The 23,908-nt window shown below is 34.3% G+C and overlaps 1 protein-coding gene across 7 annotated transcripts in view; it reads left to right on the forward strand.

The window, feature by feature from the left end:
* The window catches only part of SPAST (spastin), a 99,433-nt gene that overhangs the window by 41,172 nt on the left and 34,353 nt on the right, over positions 1-23,908 (forward strand). For all 7 annotated transcript variants that reach the window (XM_077135000.1, XM_077135003.1, XM_077135004.1 and 4 more), the window contains 7 exons: positions 8,417-8,491; positions 9,278-9,349; positions 17,690-17,765; positions 18,208-18,299; positions 18,450-18,529; positions 21,093-21,135; positions 22,536-22,615. In XM_077135000.1, the coding sequence (XP_076991115.1) occupies positions 8,417-8,491; positions 9,278-9,349; positions 17,690-17,765; positions 18,208-18,299; positions 18,450-18,529; positions 21,093-21,135; positions 22,536-22,615 (518 nt within the window). The remainder of the gene's footprint in view (positions 1-8,416; positions 8,492-9,277; positions 9,350-17,689; positions 17,766-18,207; positions 18,300-18,449; positions 18,530-21,092; positions 21,136-22,535; positions 22,616-23,908) is intronic.

The following is a 23,908-nucleotide window of genomic DNA, read 5'->3' on the forward strand; positions in this document are numbered from 1 at the left end:
AGGAAAATTGAAGATATGGCCCAGTCAAAGGAACAAACCAATAGTTCAAACGAGATACAAGAGCTGAAACAACTAATTCAGAATGTACGAACAGGCATGGAAAACCTCTTCAAAAACCAAATCAATGAATTGAGGGAGGATATGAAGAAGGCAAGGAATGAACAAAAAGAAGAAATGGAAATTCTGAACAAACAAATCACGGAACTTATGGGGATGAAAGGTACAGTAGAAGAGATGAAAAAAACAATGGAAACCTACAATGGTAGATTTCAAGAGACAGAGGTTAGAATTAGTGAACTGGAGAATGGAACATCTGAAATCCGACAAGACACAGAAACTATACGGAAGAAAATGGAAAAATATGAGCAGGGACTCAGGGAACTGAATGATAATATGAAGCGCAGAAATATACGTGTTGTGGGTGTCCTGGAAGGAGAAGAGAAGAGAAAAGGAGGAGAAAAACTAATGGAAGAAATTTCACTGAAAATTTCCCAACTCTTATGAAAGACTTAAAATTACAGATCCAAGAAGTGCAGCGTACCCCAAAGAGAATAGATCCAAATAGACATTCTCCAAGACACTTACTAGTCAGAATGTCAGAGGTCAAAGAGAAAGAGAGGATCTTGAAAGCAAGAGAAAAGCAATCCATCACATACAAGGGAAACCTAATAAGACTATGTGTAGATTTCTCAGCAGAAATCATGGAGGCGAGAAGACAATGGGATAATATATTTAAATTACTAAGAGAGAAAAACTGCCTACCAAGAATTCTATACCCAGCAAAATTGTCCTTCAAAAATGAGGGAGAAATTAAAACATTTTCAGACAAAAAAATCACTGAGAAAATTTGTGACAAAGAGACCAGCTCTGCAAGAAATACTAAAGGGAGCACTAGAGACAGATACGAAAAGACAGAAGAGAGGTGTGGAGAAGAGTGTAGAAAGAAGGAAAATTAGATATGACATATAAAATACAAAAGGCAAAATGGTAGAGGAAAGTACTACCCAAACAGTAATAACACTAAATGTTAATGGATTGAACTCCCCAATCAAAAGACATAGACTGGCAGAATGGATTAAAAAACAGAATTCTTCTATATGCTGACTACAGGAAACACATATTAGACCCAAAGATAAACATAGGTTGAAAGTGAAAGGTTGGGAAAAGATATTTCATGCAAATAACAACCAGAAAAGAATAGGAGTAGCTATACTAATATCCAACAAATTAGACTTCAAATGTAAAACAGTTAAAAGAGACAAAGAAGGATACTATGTACTAATAAAAGGAACAATTCAACATGAAGACATAACAATCATAAATATTTATGCACCGAACCAGAATGCCCCAAAATACATGAGGCAAACAATGCAAACACTGAAAAGGGAAATAGACACATCTACCATAATAGTTGGAAACTTCAATTCCCACTCTCATCAATGGACAGAACATCTAGACAGAGGATCAATAAAGAAACAGAGAATTTGAAAATTACAATAAATGAGCTAGACTTAACAGACATTTATAGGACATTACACCCACCCCACAACAGCAGGATACACATTTTTCTCAAGTGCTCATGGATCAGTCTCAAAGATAGACCATATGCTGGGGTACAAAGCAAGTCTCAGCAAATTTAAAAAGATTGAAATCATACAGAACACTTTCTCAGATCATAAGGGAATGAAGTTGGAAATCAATAATAGGCAAAGCGCCAGAAAATTCACAAATATGTGGAGGCTCAACAACACACTCTTAAACAACCAGTGCGTCAAGGAAGAAATTACAAGAGAAATCAGTAAATATCTTGAGGCAAATGAAAATGAAAACACAACATACCAAAACTTATGGGATGCAGCAAAGGCAGTGCTAAGAGGGAAATTTATTGCCCTAAATGCCTATATCAAAAAAAAAAAAAAAGAAAGGGCAAAAATACAGGAATTAACTGTCCACTTGGAAGAACTGGAAAAAGAACAGCAAACTAACCCCAAAGGAAGCAAAAGGAAAGAAATAACAAAGATTAGAGCAGAAATAAATGAAATTGAGAACATGAAAACAATTGAGAAAATCAGTAAAACCAGAAGTTGGTTCTATGAGAAAATCAATAAATTGATGGGCTCTTAGCGAGATTGACAAAAAGAAGAGGAGAGAGGATACATTAAATAAGATCAGAAATGGAAGAGGAGGCGTACTGACCCCACAGTACGTACTGACGCCACAGAAATAAAGGAGGTAATAACAGGATACTATGAACAACTTTATGCCAATAAATACAACAATGTAGATGAAATGGACAACTTCCTAGAAAGGCATGAACAACCAGCTTTGACTCAAGATGAAATAGATGACCTCAACAAACCAATCACAAATAAAGAAATTGAATTAATCATTAAAAAGCTTCCCAAAAAGAAAAGTCCAGGACCAGACGGCTTCACATGTGAATTCTACCAAACATTCCAGAAAGAATTAGTACCAATCCTGCTCAAACTCTTCAAAAAAATTGAAGTGGAGGGAAATCTACTTAATTCATTCTATGAAGCCAACATCACCCTCATACCAAAACCAGGCAAAGATATTACAAAAAAAAGAAAACTACAGACCAATCTCTCTAATGAATATAGATGCAAAAATCCTCAACAAAATTCTAGCAAATCGAATCCAGCAACACATTAAAAGAATTATACATCATAACCAAGTAGGATTCATCCCAGGTATGCAAGGGTGGTTCAACATAAGAAAATCAATTAATGTAATACACCATATCAACAAATCAAAGCAGAAAAATCACATGATCATCTCAATTGATGCAGAGAAGGCATTTGACAAAATTCAACATCCTTTCCTGTTGAAAATACTTCAAAGGATAGGAATACAAGGGAATTTCCTTAAAATGATAAAGGGAATATATGAAAAACCCACAGCTAATATCGTCCTCAATGGGGAATAACTGGAAACTTTCCCCCTAAGATCAGGAACAAGACAAGGATGTCCACTATCACCACTGTTATTCAACATTGTGTTGGAAGTTCTAGCCAGAGCAATTAGACAAGGAAAAGAAATACAAGGCATCAAAATTGGAAAGGAAGAAGTAAAACTATCACTGTTTGCAGATGATATGATACTATATGTTGAAAACCCTGAAAAATCCACAGCAAAACTACTAGAGCTAATAAACGAGTACAGCAAAGTGGCAGATTACAAGATCAACATTCAAAAATCTGTACTGTTTCTATACACTAGTAATGAACAATCTGAGGGGGAAATCAAGAAATGAATTCCATTTACAGTTGCAACTAAAAGAATAAAATACTTAGGAATAAATTTAACTAAAGAGACAAAAGACCTATACAAAGAAAACTACAAGAAACTGTTAAAAGAAATCACAGAAGACCTAAATACATGGAAGGGCATACCGTGTTCATGGATTGGAAGACTAAATATAGTTAAGATGTCAATTCTACCTAAATCAATTTACAGATTCAATGCAATACCAATCAAAATCCCAACAACTTACTTTCCAGAAATAGAAAAACCAATAAGCAAATTTATCTGGAAGGGCAGGGTGCCCCGAATTGCTGAAAGTATCTTGAGGAAAAAAAACGAAGCTGGAGGTCTCACGCTGCCTGACTTTAAGGCATGGTATGAAGCCACAGTGGTCAAAACAGCATGGTACTGGCATAAAGATAGATACTTGACCAATGGAATCCAATAGAGTGTTCAGATATAGACCCTCTCATCTATGGACATTTGATCTTTGATAAGGCAGTCAAGCCAATTCACCTGGGACAAAACAGTCTTCAATAAATGGTGCCTAGAGAACTGGATATCCATATGCAAAAGAATGAAAGAGGACCCATCTCTCACACCCTATACAAAAGTTAACTCAAAATGGAACAAAGATCTAAACATCAGGTCTAAAACTATAAAACAGTTAGAGGAAAATGTAGGGAAATATCTTATAAATCTTATAATTGGAGGTGGTTTTATAGACCTTACACCTAAAGCAAGAGCACTGAAGAAAGAAAGAAATAAATGGGAACTCCTGAAAATTAAACACTTTTGTGCATCAAAGAACTTCATCAAGAAAGTAAAAAGACAGCCTACACAATGGGAGACAGTGTTTGGAAATGACATATCAGATAAAGGTCTAGTATCCAGAATTTATAAAGAGATTGTTCAACTCAACAACAAAAAGACAGCCAATCCAATTACAAAATGGGAAAAAGACTTGAACAGACAACTCTCAGAAGAGGAAATACAAATGGCCAAAAGGTACGTGAAGAGATGTTCAACGTCCCTGGCCATTAGAGAAAGGCAAATGCAAACCACAATGAGATATCATCTCACACCCACCAGAATGGCCATTATCAACAAAACAGAAAATGACAAGTGCTGGAGAGGATATGGAGAAAGAGGCACACTTATTCACTGTTGGTGGGAATGTCAAATGGTGCAACCACTGTGGAAGGCCGTTTGGCAGTTTCTCAAAAAGCTGAATATAGAATTGCGATATGACCCAGCAATACCATTGCTAGGTATCTACTCAGAGGACATAAGGGCAAAGACACAAACGGACATTTGCACACCAGTGTTTATAGCAGCATTATTTACAATTGCAAAGAGATGGAAACAGCCAAAATGTCCATCAACAGACGAGTGGCTAAGCAAACTGTGGTATATACATACAATGGAATATTATTAGTGAAATTCTTTCATTGACAGCTCACAAAAATTCATCTAAAGTGAAATATTCTAAGCCAAAAAAAAAAAAAATCCTCTTTTTAAAAAGTGGGGTTTAGATGTGGTTGGCATTCTTATGGTTCCTTTAATGCCTCTGGCTATTCCCAGCGTTGGTTTTTTTTTTTCCTTTCATTTGAGTCTTAGCACCCATTTAAGTTATGATACTTCCGACCCAGTATGGTTTGTAATCTTGCCCAGAAATAAGACCACTGTTGAACTGCCACAAAAGTATAAATGACTATTTCAATGCCACAATCTTTCCTGTTGCCTGTGGAGTCTCTGCTGAAATCAGTCAAGATTTGAACTCTAGGGGTAAGACAGAAAATGAAAGCATGTTGTTTGCCAGGACACTGTGGGTTTATATTGATGTTGTAACAAGTTGATTTGGAACACTGGAATTTCATTCTATTCTGGTTTTGGTGTTTTGGTTTTTTTTTTTTTCCTCCTTTTCTTTTGTAAAGGCAATTATCTAGTCCCAGGAAGAATCCTTCAGTTATATAAAATTTTGTTTTATGAAATGTTATGGCTCCATTCAAAATTTTGTCTTGTACTTTCATTTGATATACACGACTTTCAGAGCTCTTGTATTTGGAAGGCTGGAAGGGCCTAGACTTTGAAATAGTGTTTTTATTGTTTTTGTTTTTTTGTTGGTTTGTTTGTTTTTTGGGTTTTTTTTTAACTAAAGCTATATAAAGCTTGTGGATTAAACAATAAATTTCTAAATTAAAAAAATATGTATATTAATTTGTGAAAAACTGTACAGAAGAATATAAGAAAATAAAATAACATGTGCCTTCTCACCCAAAAGCAGGACTACAATCCAAAGTACATCACAATGACTTAACTCTTTCTCAAAAATTTCACAAGAAAATGCATATTCTTCCATCATTATTTCATAGGCCTTTTTCATATTTTGTACAGCTTATTTGACAGCATTATTTTGAACTTTTGTGCTTTAGTTTTATTTCTTACTGCTACAATAATACCATTTTCTTTCATCTTTATAAAAAATTTGACTGTTTTCCCGTTTAAAAAGACTCTATACCTACTAGAATTTCCATGAATTTTAAATATAATGTTATCTTTCTTATGCCAGTTTGCACATTTGCCTTTCTTTTCTTTTGAAAATTTTGCAATTTGCCTCTTCATTTTTAAAGCTTATAGTGCTATTTCTTTATTTTTTCATTTTAAAATCTGTCGACTTTTATATCATGGTAGAGGAACCCTTAGCTCCGTTATGCCACACATCTCCCCCTCCCTGCTGCCTTCCAGTATAGTTATATAATGGCAGTAGGTTAAATCATTATTCAGTGTTTCTGAGTAATTTGTTTCTAAGTATTATTCACTGCCAAATGAGGTTTTATACTATTTTTTTTCCTCACACAGCTTTTTAGTTAACAGAGTAAATAATTATGTTATTTTTTTCATTTGCTTAGTTTTCATCTTCTCTATCGATAGTTCTTCCTAAAGCATTTCAATCCAGTTTTCCCTGTGGTCAACAAATGCAAAAACGTGTTCCCTTCATTTTTTTTTTCTTAGAACCCTTTACCCTGGCACCTCCTTCTTCTGCTCCATTCAGGACCATGGTTCAGTATTTCTTTTTGTTCTGTAATCTCTCTTTACCACCATCCTGAGAAATTCCTTTGCCTCTCCTCCATGTTGACTCTCATATTTTCTGGTTTCCATATATTCCTCTTTCATGATTTATTTCCTCATTGTGATGGAGTACCTCATCCACTAGCTTTCTGAGAAAAGGTTCATGCTAGGTTATTTTTTGAGATTTTTGCATATTTGAAAAGATCTCTGTCTTCCCATATTGAGTATTTGGCTAGCTGTCAAGATTTAGGTTGAAAATCATTTTCTCTTAATGTTTTGAAGGCGCTGCTCATTGTCTTATAGCTTCCATTGTTTCTTTGTATTAGATGCAAAGGATGAGACATCAGAATACCATTGGACTTATTCAAAGCTTTGGGGAGCTTCACTTTGTCTCTGCTGTTCTGATACTTTACAGTGATTTGCTTGATGCAGATTGATTTTTTATTTGTTTTTAACTCAGTGGCATCTTTCTGGATACTCAAGTCCTTCAGTTCTGAGAAAAGTTCTCCAATTCTTGCTTTAATTTATTCCCCTTTATTTTCTGTGTTCTATCTTTTCCAAACTTTTTTTATGTGGTTTTTTACACTTTTGAATTGGTCTTCCAGTTTTTTTTATCTTTTCTCTTTTGTCTTTATTTCTTTGTCCTTTGTTGTAATTGCTTGGAAGATTTCATCAGCTATTTTCCAGAAATTTTCCTGAAGTTTCAGATAAATGTATTTTAGCTTTCTAGAGCTCCTTCTTGTCCTCTAATTCTTTTTTATAGCTTCCTATTCATGTTTCAAAAATATAGTATCTTTTTGTCTCCAAGGATATTAATTATAGTTTTTGTAATGTTTTGTTTGTTTTGTTTACTGCATTGTCTCTGTTTCTTCAAGATTCCTTTCTTTTTTTTCCCCCCCCTCTTTGCTTTGGACTCTTTCATGTTGGAAAATTTTCACAGGTATCTGGTTATATCCTGGTTGTGGTCCATTTGTACTAGAGTGGAACACTAAAAAATTGATTAGCTAATCTATTCAGATAGGTGGAACTTACTAATAGAATCTTGTTGACCACATGATTAGGCAGCACTTCTGCTATTTATTTGAGGTTACCTCAAATGTCTGTAGGTCTTTTTTCTTGGGGTTATTCAAATTTTCTGGGGAAAAATTTTCCAATATCTTGTTTGGAGAATATAAGCTTGACTATTGATATTCTGGAAACTGGTGAGAGAAGGGGGGGTAGTTTTCGGTTAGATTGAAGCATATGAAATTCATGATTTTTTATAGGCAAAAGTAATTGAATATCAGCCATTTCATATAGTTCAACCTAAAAGTACATACACTTTTTCACTAGAGTGAAGTGTTTTCATTCTGATACTTCCTCTTGACTCCTGTTGTGCCTGCTGTCCCCGATTATGGGGATTCTGGTTTAATTTCTCTAGAGAATAAAACTCCTGCTGTCTCTGGTTGTGGGAGAGGAGTACTGACTGGCCTGACTGCTGGTGGCGAGAACATGGGTTCAGTTGCTCCTCATACAAACTTTCAGTCAGTGCCTTTGTGTTTGACCACCTGCCTCACTGTTGCTTTCTGTGGTATCTGTTGCCTCCAGTTCCTCAGCCTTTCTAGGGTTTTGGTTTGCTTCACCCTTGCTTCTTGTAGGTAGGTATCACTTTACAAACAGGCACTTAGGTATTAGCTCTGCTAAATAATTTACCCCCTGTTATCAATTCTCAATCTTTCAAAATTTATTGTGTGCTGTGTTATGTGCTCTCTTACTCCTTTTGTTTTGAGAAGTTGTGTCTTTTTTATTTATTTACTGTTATTTTGGTGGGACTTCTAAAGAAGTAGGAAAAAATGCCTGAGTTCAGTATATATTGTTAACATAGTTTGCTTTTATTTTGATCCCTGAAAAGTTGGTTTTATTTTTTTTGTTCTGTTTTTAATCATACTGATTTTCTGAGTATGTATTCTCTTTAAATCTCTGAACATCTCTGGGAGGATGCCACTGAAAAAATGGTGCTTTTTAGATGACAAGTGATGCTTAAAAGTCTGGGAAAAAGTTGTCTCTAGAATTATAGTTAACTAAAGTCTGTATTTTTAAGTTATTCACAGGGCTTAGAGCGCCTGCCAGAGGATTGTTACTCTTTGGTCCACCTGGAAATGGAAAAACAATGTTGGTAAGAATTCCTTTAAGTTTGAATAGTCTATTCAGATTTTAGGGATAAGAATATGAAAAAAAGAAACTTCAAATTATCCCTGAGTCTGTTATTTTTAACTTGCTTTTTGCTATAATATATGTCTCTTAAATTTTGAAACTAGTTTTCCATTAACAAGTAGATGATAAACTTGACAGAAAACTATGTTATCTGCATTAGTATGTTTTCAGTTAATAAAATTTCACGGTGTAATTTTCGTTATTTTCTTTAGTTAAATAAAACTTTACCTAAAAAGAGCTTATCCTACTATATTGTGAATCTTTTTGAACTTGATTTCTTATTATCATAACATCTTTATTTAAATAATCGGCATGACAATATTTTTTCAGTATTCTTTTGCCAAGATTTTTTAGCGGAATCTGGATCCCTCTTTCCCCTGCATAGCTCTTTTAGAGGAAGTAGAAAAGTAACTTTTCCTCTTTCCTGTCTCTCTCCATAGTACTCTAGTAAGTTATCTTTCTAAAATTAGAAAGAGAATAATGCTGCCCATTTTTTTTCTTTCTCCCTACCCACTCTTCCTTATAAAAGAATAAAGAGTGAAAAGAAGTACAGCTCTTTTTAGAATTTTTCCTCATTACTGAGAATGAAGCACACTGTTTGCCATTTAGTAAGAATTGTGTCATATCTTACATTCTTAGAGATTCCTTTCTAGTATGTAAACAGATCAAATGTGGAAACGTGGTTATCCTTTTAAGGCAAAATATTGAACTAGTATATAATAAATCTTCATTCTTGTTATTTTCAAAGGCTAAAGCAGTAGCTGCAGAGTCTAATGCAACTTTCTTTAATATAAGCGCTGCAAGTTTAACATCAAAATATGTGAGTGTTATTTTTTGTTGTCGTGTTTTAAATTACTGTACAAATGTTACTATTAAGTATAAATGGTGATATTATATAAAACATTTTTCTGTTAGTCTTTTAACTATTCTATAGGTAAGATTAATATCATTCTTCAAAATAGAAAGTTATGTGCCCTTTTTAAGCTTTTTCGTATTTAGGATTGTGTTGTCAAATACCATCACTTTCACTTAAATATTATCAAAGAAAATGGATTTAATCTCAAGGCAGGTGAGACAGTTACCAGAAAAGAAGTACTGATGGTCTGAAAATGAGTATTTCAGGCTATCTCATTTTCTGAACTAAAATATTACCTGAGATTTTCGCTTTTTCATTTCGGATTATACTACAATTTAATCTTCTTTCTCCCTTCACTGTACACTAACCCTATAGTGGTATTCAAAGAAATGTACAGTCCAGTTTTGGAGTAGGGCAGACGTGACTATGGGGTTTACAGAGAGTAATATGTCTGCTGTGTAAAACTAGGGTATGAACAGAATTGATGCATTGCACACCTGTGAATAGGTAATTTCTGTTAAACCTGATACTGCTTTGTCTCTTTCCTCTTTCTCTTTCCTTTAGTTGCCCAGTCATTTCCTATTCTCTGTAAATGTCACTTATCAAAATCTTTAGGATCATAAGTGTTTTAGTATACATATTTAAATGGAAATGTAAATCTCTGATTAAAGAATGTGTTGCCTATAAAAGTTTTAAGTGTTGGCATTCACTCTACTAAAAATCAGAGGTAGTTGCCAGAAGGTTGCTGGTCTCTTTATGAGTGATTCAAAGGATAGTTTTACTTAACATGAATTTATCACAACTTTCAGCTTTGCGGAGATAGAAGCTTGCTTTTCTAAATAAGAAAAAAAAATCACTACAAATTGTTTAATATTATTTCACACACTTATTGCTAGGAAATTATTATGGTTTTTGCAAGACCATTGAAGCTTTAATTTCAGGAGTCATTTTTGCAAGGTACAGTTTTAAAAATACAGTTGAAAGAGGATAGTCTGTTTTGAACACCCCAAGGAGAAGGTGAAATAATTTAATCTTAGCACAGAGAAGGATGCTTCCTCAATTTCTGACATAAAGGAGAGTCAGTTTTCCCTCTAAAGAAGTTCTGTCCTTTAGAACTTTATGCAATGAAGGGTATGTTCAATATCTGCACTGCCCAATGTGGAAGCCATTAGCCACATGTGGCTACTGAACGCTTGGCTAGAATAACCGAGAAACTGAATTTTAAATCTTTTTTCTTTGTGTGGGCAGGCAATGGGAAATGAACCCAGGTCTTCCGGCATGGCAGGTGAGAACTCTGCCTGCTGAGCCACTGTGGCCCACCCCCTTATTGGCTTTTTTAAACACAATTTTATTCACACATCATACAATCCATCTGAAACTTACTATCAAATGACTTTCACTATAATCACAGATTACATTGCCACAATCAATGTTAGATTCATAGCTCCAGAACAAAAAAACCCCGGTGCCCCTTATAGCTCCTATTATTGACACTTAACTTCAGTGTGGGAGTGGGCTATGGTGGCTCAGCAGGCAGACTTCTTGCCTGCCATGCCGGAGACCCGGGTTTGATTCCCGATGTCTGCCCATGCAAGAAAAAAAGAAAAAATGTAAACTTCAGTGTGGTACCTCTGTTACCTTTGTGGAAAGACCTTAAGACATTACTGTTAATTATAGTCTGCAGTTTGCGTTTGGTGCATTTTCCCCATATACCACCCTATTATTAATACACTGTTGTTATGACATGCATTTTTCCGATTCATGGAAAAACATTCTTGTATTTGTACTATTAACCATCTTCATCATCCACAACAGGATTCACTGTATTATACAGTCCCTTATTTTATCCTCTAAGCTTTCCTTCTCATGATATACATAAACCCCCTTTGAACCAGTCACACTCACGATACAGCACTGTTACATATACACTCAATAATGTCCTACCATCACCCTTACCTATTTCCAAACATTTACAGTCAACTTTATTTTAAAATTCTGCACGAATTAACCGTCAGTTTCCCATTCTCTATTCTCACTCTTTCTTCTGATAACCTATATTCTATATAATAACTCCATGTGTTTCCTCAATATATTTGACCCATATTAGTGAAATCATACCATATTTGTTCTTTTGTGTCTGGCTTATTTCACTCAACATAATATCCTCAAGGTTCGTCCACATCGTCACATGCATTAGGACTTCATTCCTTCTTGCAGCTGAATAATACTCCCTTGTATGTGTATACTACATTTTGTTTATCCATGCATCAGTTGATGGACACTTGGATTGCTTCCATCTTTTGGCAGTTGTGAATAACACCGCTGCGAACATTAGTGTGCAAATGTCTGTTGGTGCCCCTGCTTTCAGTTATTATGGTTATATACCTAGCAGTAGGATTGCTAAATCATATGGCACTTCCATACTTAGCTTCCTGAGAAACTACCAAACTGTCTTCTACAGCGGCTGTACCGTTTTATATTCCCATCAGCAGTGAATGAGTGTTCTTGTTTCTCCACATCCTCTCCAACTCTTGAAGTTTTCTGTTTGCTTAATAGTGGCCATTCTAGTAGACGTGAAATATCTTATTGGAGGTGTGATGTGCATTTCCCTAATTGAAGTTAAGCATCATTTCATGTGCTTTTTAGCCATTTGTATTTCCTTTGTATTTGTTGTAGGATTCCTTTATATATTCTAGATATCAAACCCTTGTCAGATATTTGGTTTCCAAATATCTGCTGTCATTGAGGAAGCTACCTTTTCACCTTCTTAACAAAGTCCTTTGAAACACAAAATTATTGAATTTTGAGAAGGTCCCATTTATGTTTTTTCTTTGATTGCTTGTGCTTTGGATGTATCTAAGAAATCATTGCCTACCGCAAGATCTTGAAGATACTTCTCTACATTTTCTCATACAAGTTTTATGATATTAGCTCTTTAGGTCTGTGATAGATTTTGAATTAATTTTTGTATATGGAGTGAGATAGAGGCCCTCTTTCATTCTTTTGGATATGGATATCCAGTTTTCCCAGCACCATTCATTCATTGAAGAGATTGTTTTCTTCAAGTTGAGTGGATATAGCAGCCTTGTCAAAAATCACTTGACCAAAAGATATGAGGGTTGGTTTCTTAACTCTCAGTTCATGTACATTAGTCTGTGTGTCTATCTTTTATGCCAATAATGTGCTGTTTTAACCACTGTAGCTTTGTAATATGCTTTAAAGTCAGGAAGTGAGAGTTCTCCAACTTTGTTTTTCTTTTTCAAGATGTTTTTAACTATTTGGAACCCTTTACTTTTCCAAGTAAATTTGGTAATTGATTTTTCCAATTCTGCAAAGTAGGCTGCTGGGATTTTGATTGGGATGGCATTGAATCTGAAAATCATTTGGGGTAGAAATGACATCTTAATGATACTTAGTCTTCCAATTCATGGATTTAGATTGTCCTTCCATTTATTTTGGTCTTCTTTGATTTCTTTAACAATGCTTTGTAGTTTTCTGAGTACTGGTTCTTTATGTCTGTGGTAGGTAGGCTCAGGTGTCAACTTGGCCAACTGGGGATGCCCGCTGTTCTGTTTCTGTTGCCTTAAATCATCAGTATGTGAAATTCACCTGTGGCTAATTACATTTGTGATTGGCTAAGGGAAATGCCTTCCACAATGAGTGAGGTTTAATTTAATTAACTGGAAGCTTAAAAGAGAGAGGTCAGAAGAGAGCTCAGCAGCTCAGCATACCTCATTTCAGCACTTGTAGCTCAGCCCTGATGTTTGGAGATGCAGGAGGGAATCACCGCGGGGAAAGATATTAGAATCCAGAACCCAGGAGAGAAAGCCCACAGACATCACTATGTGCCTTCCCACGTAACAGAGAACCTCAGATGAAAGTTAGCTGCCTTTCCTCTGAAGAACTATAAATTTTTAACTAAATAAAACCCCTTATTAAAAGCGGATCCATCTCTGGTGTGTTGCATTCTGGCAGCTTTGGCGGACTAAACAACATCCTTGTTAAATTTATTCCTAGATATTTGATTATTTCAGTTGCTATTGTAAATGGAACTTTTTCCTGAGTTCCTCAGATTGCTTATTACTAGTGTATAGAAACCTTTATTTTTGCACATTAATCTTGTATTCCACCACTTTAATGAATTCGTTTATTAGGTCTAGTTTTCTGTTGTAGATTTTTTTGGACTGTCTAGATATAGATCATATTATCTGCAAATAGTGAAAGTTTTACTTATTTCTTTCGGACTTGGGTGCCTTTTATTTCTTTTTCTTGCCTAACTGCTCTAGCCAGAACTTCTAGCACAATGTTGAATAACAGAAGTTACAGTGGGCATCCTTGTGTTGTTTCTGATTTCAGTGGGAAAACTTTGAGTCTTTCACCATGAGTACAATCTTAGCTTGGGTTTTTCATATATGATCTTTGTCATGTTGAGAAAGCTTATGTCATCCATTTTATCCTTTGACTTCTAATTGTCAGATCTTTTTTTCTCTCTCTCTTTTTATCCTTTTAGTTACCCTTACTGATAATCTTCATTTCTGCACTCTCCTCCAAGCCTTTCTCTCCTATCTTTCTTTTCAGCTTGCAAAACTACCTTTAGTATTTCCTGTAGGGCAGATCTCTTCTTAACAGACTGTCTCAGCTTCTGTTTATATATGAATATTTAAAACTCTCCCTCATTGTTGAAGGACAGTTTTGCAAGAGAAATAATTTTGTCTGGCAGTTTTTCTCTTCCAGTATCTTAAATATATCATACCACTGCCTCCTCACCTCCAAAGTTTCTGATGAGAAATGAGGATTTAGCCTTATTGGGCATCCCTTATATGTGGTGAATCGCTTTACTCTGGCTTCTTTCAGAATTCTCTCTTTCTCTTTGGGATTTGACAGTCTGATTAGTATGTGTTTTGGAGTAGGTCTATTTAGATTTATTCTGTTTGGAGTACATTGTGCATCTTGAAAATGTACATTTATGTCTTTTATAAGAGTTGGGAAATTTTCAGCCATTATTTCCTCAAATATTCTTTCCTCCTCTTTTCCCTTTTTTTCCTTTTCTGGGATACCCATGATGTGTATGTTTGTATGCTTCATGTTGTCAGTCATTTCCCTGAGACTCTGCTCAAATTTTTCCTTTTTTTTTTCCTCTCTGTTCTTTTGTCTTTTCAAATTCACATGCTCTACTTTCTAGCTCAGTGATCCTCTCTTCTACCTTTTCAGATCTGCTTTTTCATTCTTCTAGTGTATTTTAAATTTCACCTGTTGTGCTTTTCATTCCCATAAGGTCTGCTGTTTTTCTTTGCATGCTTTCAAATTCTTTTTTTATGCTCACCCAGTGTGAGCAATACTTTTTATCTCTTTAGCCATGTTCTTGAATTGCTTTAGGAGATTTGTTTGAATGTCTTTGATTACTTGTTCCAAATACTGTATCTTCTCTGGCTTTTTAATTTTTTATAATTTTGACTGGGCCATGTCTTCCTATGTCTAAGTGTACTTGTAATTTTTTGCTGAAATCTGGGCATCTGATTATCTTGATGGGTTTTATCTGAAGGTTGGTTTCTGTCTGTTTTCTAGGATTCTATTCTCAATTGGGTTTGTATTAAGGCTCTTCTTTGACAGTTGGCTTGTCGATTTTTTTCCAGCCAAAATAAGGTCAGGTACTTGTGCAGGGGCCACAGACCAAATCCAAAGAGCGCTAGGGAGAGGTTCGGGAAAGACTTTAAGAAGCCTTGTTTTCCCTTCCACACCTCAAGACTGCACTTTCCTGTCCTGCCTAGCGGATGGCACTTATCTGCAACGTCTTTCTCTCAGCCCTACAAAGACAGTCTCATTACAAAGGCAGACATTTTTGGCCTTTTGCCAGTTCCACATCTGATGTGGTGAAAATAGTGATGTGGCAGCACCTGATTGGGATGGGCTAGAACTTCGGGATCCAGCAGTCTAAATACACCAACCCATAGCTGGTTCAGTATTGGGCTGTGTCCCACTCTGTTCATGGGGCAGAGGACTGACGACCTTCCTGGTCCACAGCAGCCCACCAGCAGGTCTGCCTGGTGCTGCCTTGAGGTTGGTGGTTGGACGTCAGGACCTGCAAACAGAATTACTCACAGGCTCTGGCTGCAGTTTCTTAGTCTCTTCATCCTGCACTTCCTTGATTTCTGCACGGCACTCCCCTGATCTCCAGAACCCCCAGAATAGTTAATTCAGACAGTTTCTGCTTTTTGATAGAGAAGTGGGCCCTGCAGCTCCCTCCCTCCATTCTTCTCTTTTCCAGAAAGTCTAGAAGCTTACCTTTATGAGTGCAGCAAGATTGGATATCTGTCTTCAGAATAGACATACGCTCAGAATTATTTAGTTAGCATGATCAGCATATTCTCTCCATAATTAAGTGTGCTTGGGAAGCTGACTTATAAAGTTATAAAATTGAGCAAGAAATAAAAGAAAAGCAAACTTGATGGTTTGACCATACCTTGAGTATTTTATAGCATTGGGCTGAAATAATCTCTATCCTTAAGATAGCAATAGCCTTCCCATTGGGACCATAATTTTGAAGTTCACTTGCTAAAATTCTCTCTCATCTAGAAAGTTCTTCAAATATATTATGCTTTTCCTTTATATTGGACTTCTACTCATGGAGTTTCCTTTGTCAGGATCATTCTTCTAGTTTAACTCTACTCATACTTCAGATTATCCGCTGAAATGTTACAACTTTCCCTGCCCTCCAAACAAATGCCCCTTGTTATTCTCATTGTGATCTCTCCTTTGTAATGCTTTCTGGAGTTGTAGTTTATATTCATTTATGTGATTATTTTACCACTCGAGACTATTTCTTTTCTTCCACTTGATTCCTGAAATAATGTAAAGTCCATGATATTAGCAGTTTACTAAGATTGGAGTATCTAGTCTATCATTTGGACAGTTCTAGTTAATAAACTTTTTTTCTTATGTTTACAATCTGAATGTTGCTAATTTTTACATATTTTAGATTTAGCAAAAGTCTTTTTTCTTTTATGAAACACCTTTTCAAATATATAAGAATTTAATCACACATCCACCTTCTCTTTTCTTTGGATTTTTTATCATCCTACTCATCTTCATATGGTCCCAATCCAGTTAGTCATTGTGCTTCTTAGACTGTGTCAATAAAGATTAGACATTTTACCCTAGATGAGGTCTCACTTTTGAAGATGTCAAAGAAACAATTACTTAGTATTATCTAGATGCTCAGTTTCATATGCTATATCCTGAGAAAGCTTTTTAAAGGAACTACATTGTAGTCTTGGACAAAATTTATGTTATATTAAAATGTCTGGGCATATTTCTCACATAAATTTCAGTTACATACATATCTTAATATGTTTTATTATTTTTTCCTTTTCTTTAAAATAACTTACATATAAGGAAGTACATACACCATAAGTATATAGTTCGATGGAATATCAGAAGGCAATACACTCGCATAGCCACTACTCAGAGAAGTAGAATCTTACCTATATTCCTGAAATCCCTCATGCCCATCCTACTGTTTACCAAGCACTCTCTTCTTTCCCCAAAATTAATTACTTGCCTACTAACATCATAGGCATAACTAACCCATCCTTCAGTTTTGTATAAAATAACCATATAGGGTATATTTTGTGTGTTTCTCTTCTTCCATCAGTATTGTATTTGTGAGATTCATCAGGTTTGTTGCATGTAGTTATAGTTATAATCTTTTACACAAATTTAATTTTTATATTTTAAAACTTAATTAACCTCATGATGTATATTTTTTAAAAAATTAATGTTCTTTGCAGTGTACAAGATATTTTTCCACAATCCTAATAAATTCTTATAAAGTTTGGTCTTCAGTACATCATTTCTCTACTAAATTCAAAAACTAACAGTAACAGAGAAACTGATAAAGTAATATTTTTCTCGTATTTCTCTGCCAAATAGATCTTTTAAAAGTATCTTTGTATATTTTAATAAAACTTATTACCTAAAGTGTTCTCAATTTTATAAAGTAATTAAAGTAACTGTAAAGGCATTTGTTTTCCTGGTCACATTTTTGTTTCCTATGTGAAATTTTATGAAAAATTAATTATTAGAACAGGTTTACCCACCTTATGGATTGTAGAATGGAAAGCACTGTGTTAGAAATTAGGCAATATGGATTCCAACCTAATGTTTTACTTACTCATTCAGCCTTAAGTTACTTAATCTCTGTAGACCTTACTTCATCTATAAAATGCTGATGTTGTAAAAGATAATCTCTTGAAGTTGCTTCCAGCTCAGTAATGTATTTAATAATGCATAATGCCTTGTGTTTAGGTGGGAGAAGGAGAGAAATTGGTGAGAGCTCTTTTTGCTGTGGCTCGAGAACTTCAGCCATCTATAATTTTTATAGGTAAGAATGTCTTTTCCAACTAAGTTAGATATTCATGAAATTCCACTTTCCAAATATTCGTTGTATGATTGGAAAGATTATTCAGAAGGAAAAGTTTTAAAGAAGGGAAAAATTAAAGACACTCTAATGAATTGAGTAGGATCCTGACATTAGTAACCTAAGTAGTGAGTAGACTGATCTCACATAAATTGGATTTTTTTTCTTTAATGAAATTTTACTGAGCTATAGTCACACTGTACAAACCATCCAAAGTATACAGTAAGTGGCTTACTGTATCATCACATAGTTATGTATCACCATGATCAATTTAAAAACATTTTCTTACTCCAGAAAAGAAATAAAAAGAAAAAAGAAAACCCCAATCCTCCCATACGCCTTATCCACCACCACTCCCTTTATAACTTGTCTTTTAATTGAAGTCTTATCCTTGTACTACTTCTAGATGAAGTTGATAGCCTTTTATGCGAAAGAAGAGAAGGAGAACATGATGCTAGTAGACGTCTAAAAACTGAATTTCTAATAGAATTTGATGGTGTAAGTATTGATGATTTTTGTAATGTGTATTATTTTAGTATATATGGTTTTCTATTAAATGATCCAAATTAGAAATACACATATATTAATATATTTTATTATTTTTTCAAAAATTATTGGAAAATAATTTTTGGCTTTTTTGACTTGCAGGTGCAATCTGCTGGAGATGACAGAGTACTTGTAATGGGTGCAACTAACAGACCACAAGAACTTGATGAGGCTGTTCTCAGGTAGGGAGATTTACGTGAACACACATTTATTACAGACAAATTTACTCATGTGTTCATCTATTTCTTATTTCTTTCACTCTTAATTTTAAGAGTAAATTTTTTTTTTTCTTTACATGGACAGGCACCAGGAATCAAACCCGGGTCCTCTGGCATTGCAGGCAAGCATTCTTGCCTGCTGAGCCACCGTGGCCCACCCTTAAGAGTAAATTTTAAGACTAATTTCATTATTTTGCTCCCTATACTATTCTTTGGCTTCTTGTTAACAATAAATAAGGCTTTTGAGGACAGGGTCAGGAAAGACTATCAGGAAAATTAGTCTTCACTCACTTTGTGATATTAGGCAAATTGCTCAGTTCTTCCAGGTTTGATTAAATTATCTCTAAATTCCAAAATCTATTGACAACCCTGTTTTACTGAAGACTAACAAGAAGCTTATAAAAGCAGAGCTCATGGGAACTGTGTTTTCTATTCTTGCATATTTGAATGAATTTTTTGTCCTTATACTAGATGGATGGGTTGACTCAGCATAAAATTCTTGAACCTCCCTTTCTTTTCCTGAAGAATTTATAACACTGCTCCATGCTTTCTGGGATTAGAGGTCTCAGTGTTAGTCTGAAACCAGCCTGATTTTTTCCAGATTTATATATAACTTGAATTTTGTTTTTCTCTTTGCCAGATAGAATTTTTTTTAAGTTATTTTTTATCAAACCAAAACAACATATAACATGAACATTCTTTTTTTATATATATTCATCACCATGATCATTTCTTAAAACATTTGCATCAATTCAGAAAAAGAAAAGAAAACAGAAAAAAATTCATACATGCCATACCCCTTACCCCTCCCTTTCATTGATCACTAGCATTTCAATCTATTACATTTATTTTAACATTTAAAACTATAAACTTTTTAAAATTTATTAATTAAAAAAATTAAGAACAAACAAAAACATTAACATATCATTCCATTCTACATATATAATCAATAATTCTCAATATCATCACAACCAGATAGAATTTTGAACCATCAAAGTCTTATTATTTGAAGTCCATTTGTTAATTGATTTGTGTTTTGGGGGGGATTGGTTGTTTTTTTATAATTTTTTTAATTGTATAATATAACATAAATACAAGGCAAAGAAAGAAAAAGCAATAATTTTCAGAGCATTCTTCAACAGGTTGTTACAGGACAGATCCCAGAGTTTTTCATGGGCTACCATATGCATCTAGATGATTTTTTGGGGGGTGGGGAAGTTGCATGGTCTGGGAATCAAACCAGGGTCTCCTGCATGGCAGGCAAGAATTCTGCCACTGAACTACTTTTGCACCACCCTAGGGATATTTCAATTGATAGTTTAGAATCTCCTTTATTTCAGGAAAATTATTTTTAATTGTCTTTAATTTTTTTTTTTCCTTTTTCATTTTTTGGGACTTTTCTTCAAAACACAAATTATGTACTACATTGATTGTTGAATCCTTTTTATCTTTCATATCTATGAATTTCCTTCTAATCCTTTTTAACTCTAAGATCTTTTTTGTTTTGCTTTGTTCTGTTTTCCCAAGCCTATTATCTTTATTTCTTACTGGGTTAGACTCTAATCTCCTTTCTGCTACATCTGTTGTAGCTTTGGTTCTGTGGTGGTTTATTTTTCATTTTCATTGCTTTTCTGCACACTGATAAACTCCATTTTTCATTTTCTTCTGTTGTTTTATTTCCTTATCTCATTGAGCTCTTGTTTCATAGAAGACTTTTTTTTCATTAAGTTCTTTCCTTTCATGGAAGGATAATTTGCTCACAGTTTTAATTTGCTCTATGCCGAAATCTCCTAGGCATGTTCTTCTTTTTATTTACTTTATGCTTATCATGTTCTTTTCCCTTTTTATGGGGTGGGCATAGTAGTTTCTTTTTTTATTGGTCCTGTGCTTTTTCCTTTGGACTTATTTATATTTGAATAAGGGGAGTTTTCTTGGATAAACCTATTATTTTTGGAAGGGAATTACAGGGAAAGGGCAAGAAAAGTAAGATATTCAGTAAGCATCTTGAGTTTTAGTATCCCACATCTACCTTGGACTGATAAGTGGAAGCCCTACCTGATAAAGAAGTATTTGTGTATGGTAATAGAGATAGGGTTGATTTAGTCTTCTTCAGCTAAGAAATAGTCACTGCAGGCAGCTTGCCATTCTACCAGATTGATAAATGCTTTCTTACAATGGTGTTTTGTCTTTGAGTTTCTTTGTTTAACCTAACCTTCCTTGCCATTCCCATGCTATCAACAAGAGTTACATGGGCTATAGAGACAGGCCTTACATATTTCTTTAAAGGTGCAGGGTGTTGGGTTTGTATTACCCCTCAGAGTATGTTGTCTGTCTTCTTTGGAAGACAGAGCTCTGCATTGTCAGCCCTGCCCAAGATCTGTTCTTACCTTAAAGGATACTAAAATTCATTCAGGGGCCTTGAATATTTTTACTTACCGTCTTTTTCTTGTCATTTGCTACTTGAGGTAAGATAGTTACCTTTAAATTCAAAATTATATTTCTTAAAATGCTTGAATCCTTTTTTTAGGCGTTTCATCAAACGGGTATATGTATCTTTACCAAATGAGGAGGTATGTATGTATGTTTAAATTTTTTTAAGCAGAAATAAGAACTACTTTCTTGACAATATTGAATCTATCAATCCATGGTATAATTGCTTTGGAAAACAGAGTGGCAATTTCATAAAAAGATAAACATAAAATTATCATAATACCCAGAAATTTTTCTCTTAAAAATCTACCCAAGAGAAATGAAAGTATATGTCTACACAAAGAGATGTACAAGAATTTTCATAGCATCATCATTAGTAATAGCAAAAAAATGGAAACAGTCAAAATGACCATCAATGAATGGATAAATAAATGTGGTATATCCATTTAATGGAATATTATTTAGCAATAAAATAAAACACACTACTTATGCATAGCATAACATGGATGAACTTCAAAAACATTATACTCAGTGAAAGATGCCAAATGCAAAAGATTATTTATCTCATGATTGCATTTATATGAAACATCATGAATAGGAGCAGGGATTAATTACAAACAGACATAAGTGAACTTTTCTGAGTGATGGAATTAGTCTAAATCTGGATTATAGTAAGGCTGCACTTTTAATCATTGAATTATACACTTTCAACAGCTAAATTTCATGGAAGGTAAATTCATACCTCTATAAAACTGTTTTAAAAATTGTGATTGTCTTAAAAAAAAAAACCCTTAGCATCCTTGATAGCAGTAGCAGGTACTTGGTTCTTTATTCAGATTGTTTTTTTTAATTCTCTCAGGAACTGCAAAAAAAATAGGTAGTTTTAGCCCTATTTAATAGGAACTAAGGCACCAAGAAATAAAGGGGTTTGTATAAAATCATTTAGCTAGTTAGTGACAATCAGAATATGAACCTGATTGCACAGTCTATGATATTAACAACTAAGCTGAACCAACTCCAGTAAATAATTTCATTACTGTGAAAAATGCATGCATATATAACATTAAAATTACTATTTATGCTTGTGGGTCATTTCATATGAATTCATTTGAATCGTTTATCACTTAATAACAAAGGAAGAAGAAAAAAGGAGCACCATTACTAATAGCTAATTGTCCTTCATTTTTCTTGTAAACGCTTTAGATTTTAAAGCCATTTTGTCTAATTGGTTGATACTCATTATTAAACAGGCCACATGAAACATTTCATAGTATTCATGCTCCTTGATGACAGTGGGCACAGTCAACTGGAAACTCCAGCAAGGCCCAAAACTGTGCGTGCCATTTACCTTTGAATTTCCCTGTAACACCCAACATAGTGGTCCTTATTCCAGACCTCTTCTGCTTTGAGCTTCCTTGATGCTTAGTCATTGGTGCCTGATGAAAGGTAAAGATAGTCTTTTAGGGAAAAAGTATTCTTTTTATGACTATTTTATTAAACCAATTCTTAGGACTAATAAATCTTTAATATTTCTTTTTAGACAAGGCTACTTTTACTTAAAAATCTGCTATGTAAACAAGGTAGCCCGTTGACCCAGAAAGAGCTAGCACAACTTGCTAGGTAAGTAATTTGATTTGGCTTTATCTTACCGTTTTTTTTTTCTAGGGGGTGGGTAAAAATTTCTTTTCCTACTTTATTTAAAGTGGTATAAAATGAACAATTCATTTCTCAGAAAACTTTTGTTATCTCATCCTCTACCTCCTTTCTCTTCTTTCTTACCTCTTATTATTTTCATATATGGTATCTAAATTTCAGTCTCTAATATCTTAACCTAATATCTAATGATGGTACTATTTTCTTTTTATAGGTGTATTAAAATTTATAAATGGTATTAAAGTAATTTTTAAAATTTAAAGCATCTCAAATTTGCCCATACCAATGCAGGTGTTTTCATATCAACTAGTCTTTTTTGTTTTGTATATAATTACTTAGGTTTTTTTTTTTTTTTTTCACTGTTATCTGTAGTTATTACCCAGGCTTAGCATATTCAATGCCTCGAGCAACATTTCCCAGCAGTGTTCCCAGGGACTGTTTGAATATTTAAGGAGTTTTACATTTTTTAATCATTCATTTTTTAAAATTTTATTTGTAAACATTCCGCATCCACCAAAGATACACCCCCTTCTCCCCACTCCCATCCTTTGGTGAGCTCTAATCTACTTTCTGTCTCTGATTTTGCTATTTAGACATCTTACAAGTGAAATCATGCATCATGTCCTTATGTGTCTTGCTTACTTCAGTGAGCCTGGTGTTTTCAAAGTTCTTCCATGTAGCAACATGTCTCAAAACTTCCTTCTTTCTTGTGGCCAAATAATATTCCATTGTGTGTATGTACCACATTTTGTTTATTCATTTCTTGATGGGCACATTGTTTCTACTTTTGCGTTATTCTGAATAATGCTGCTATAACCATTGGTATACAGGTATCAGTATGACACTCTGTTTTCACTTTTTTTGGTATATACCTAGAAGTGGAATTGCTGGCTTATATTATAATTCTGTATTTAATTTTTGAGGAATTGCCATATTGCTTTCCACAGTGGCTGTACCATTTTACATTCCCACCAACAATGTGCCAGTTACAATTTCTCCATATCCTCTCCAACACTTCTTATTTTCCATGTTTTTAATAATAGCCATCCTCTGGGTGTGAAGTATTATCTCATTGTGGTTTTGATTTGTGTTTTCCTATGGCTGATGATGTTGAACATCTAATTTTTTTTTTTAATTTAACATCCTAAATATTTTTTAGCGGTGTATTTAAGTAGAAACTGATTGAACATAGGACATACACTCTTGATATTTAGTCTCTGAAAAATCTTATAAAACAATTTAAAATAATCTACAAATATG

The sequence above is a fragment of the Tamandua tetradactyla genome, chromosome 17, assembly GCF_023851605.1.
Source record: "Tamandua tetradactyla isolate mTamTet1 chromosome 17, mTamTet1.pri, whole genome shotgun sequence".
Lineage (NCBI taxonomy): Eukaryota > Metazoa > Chordata > Mammalia > Pilosa > Myrmecophagidae > Tamandua > Tamandua tetradactyla.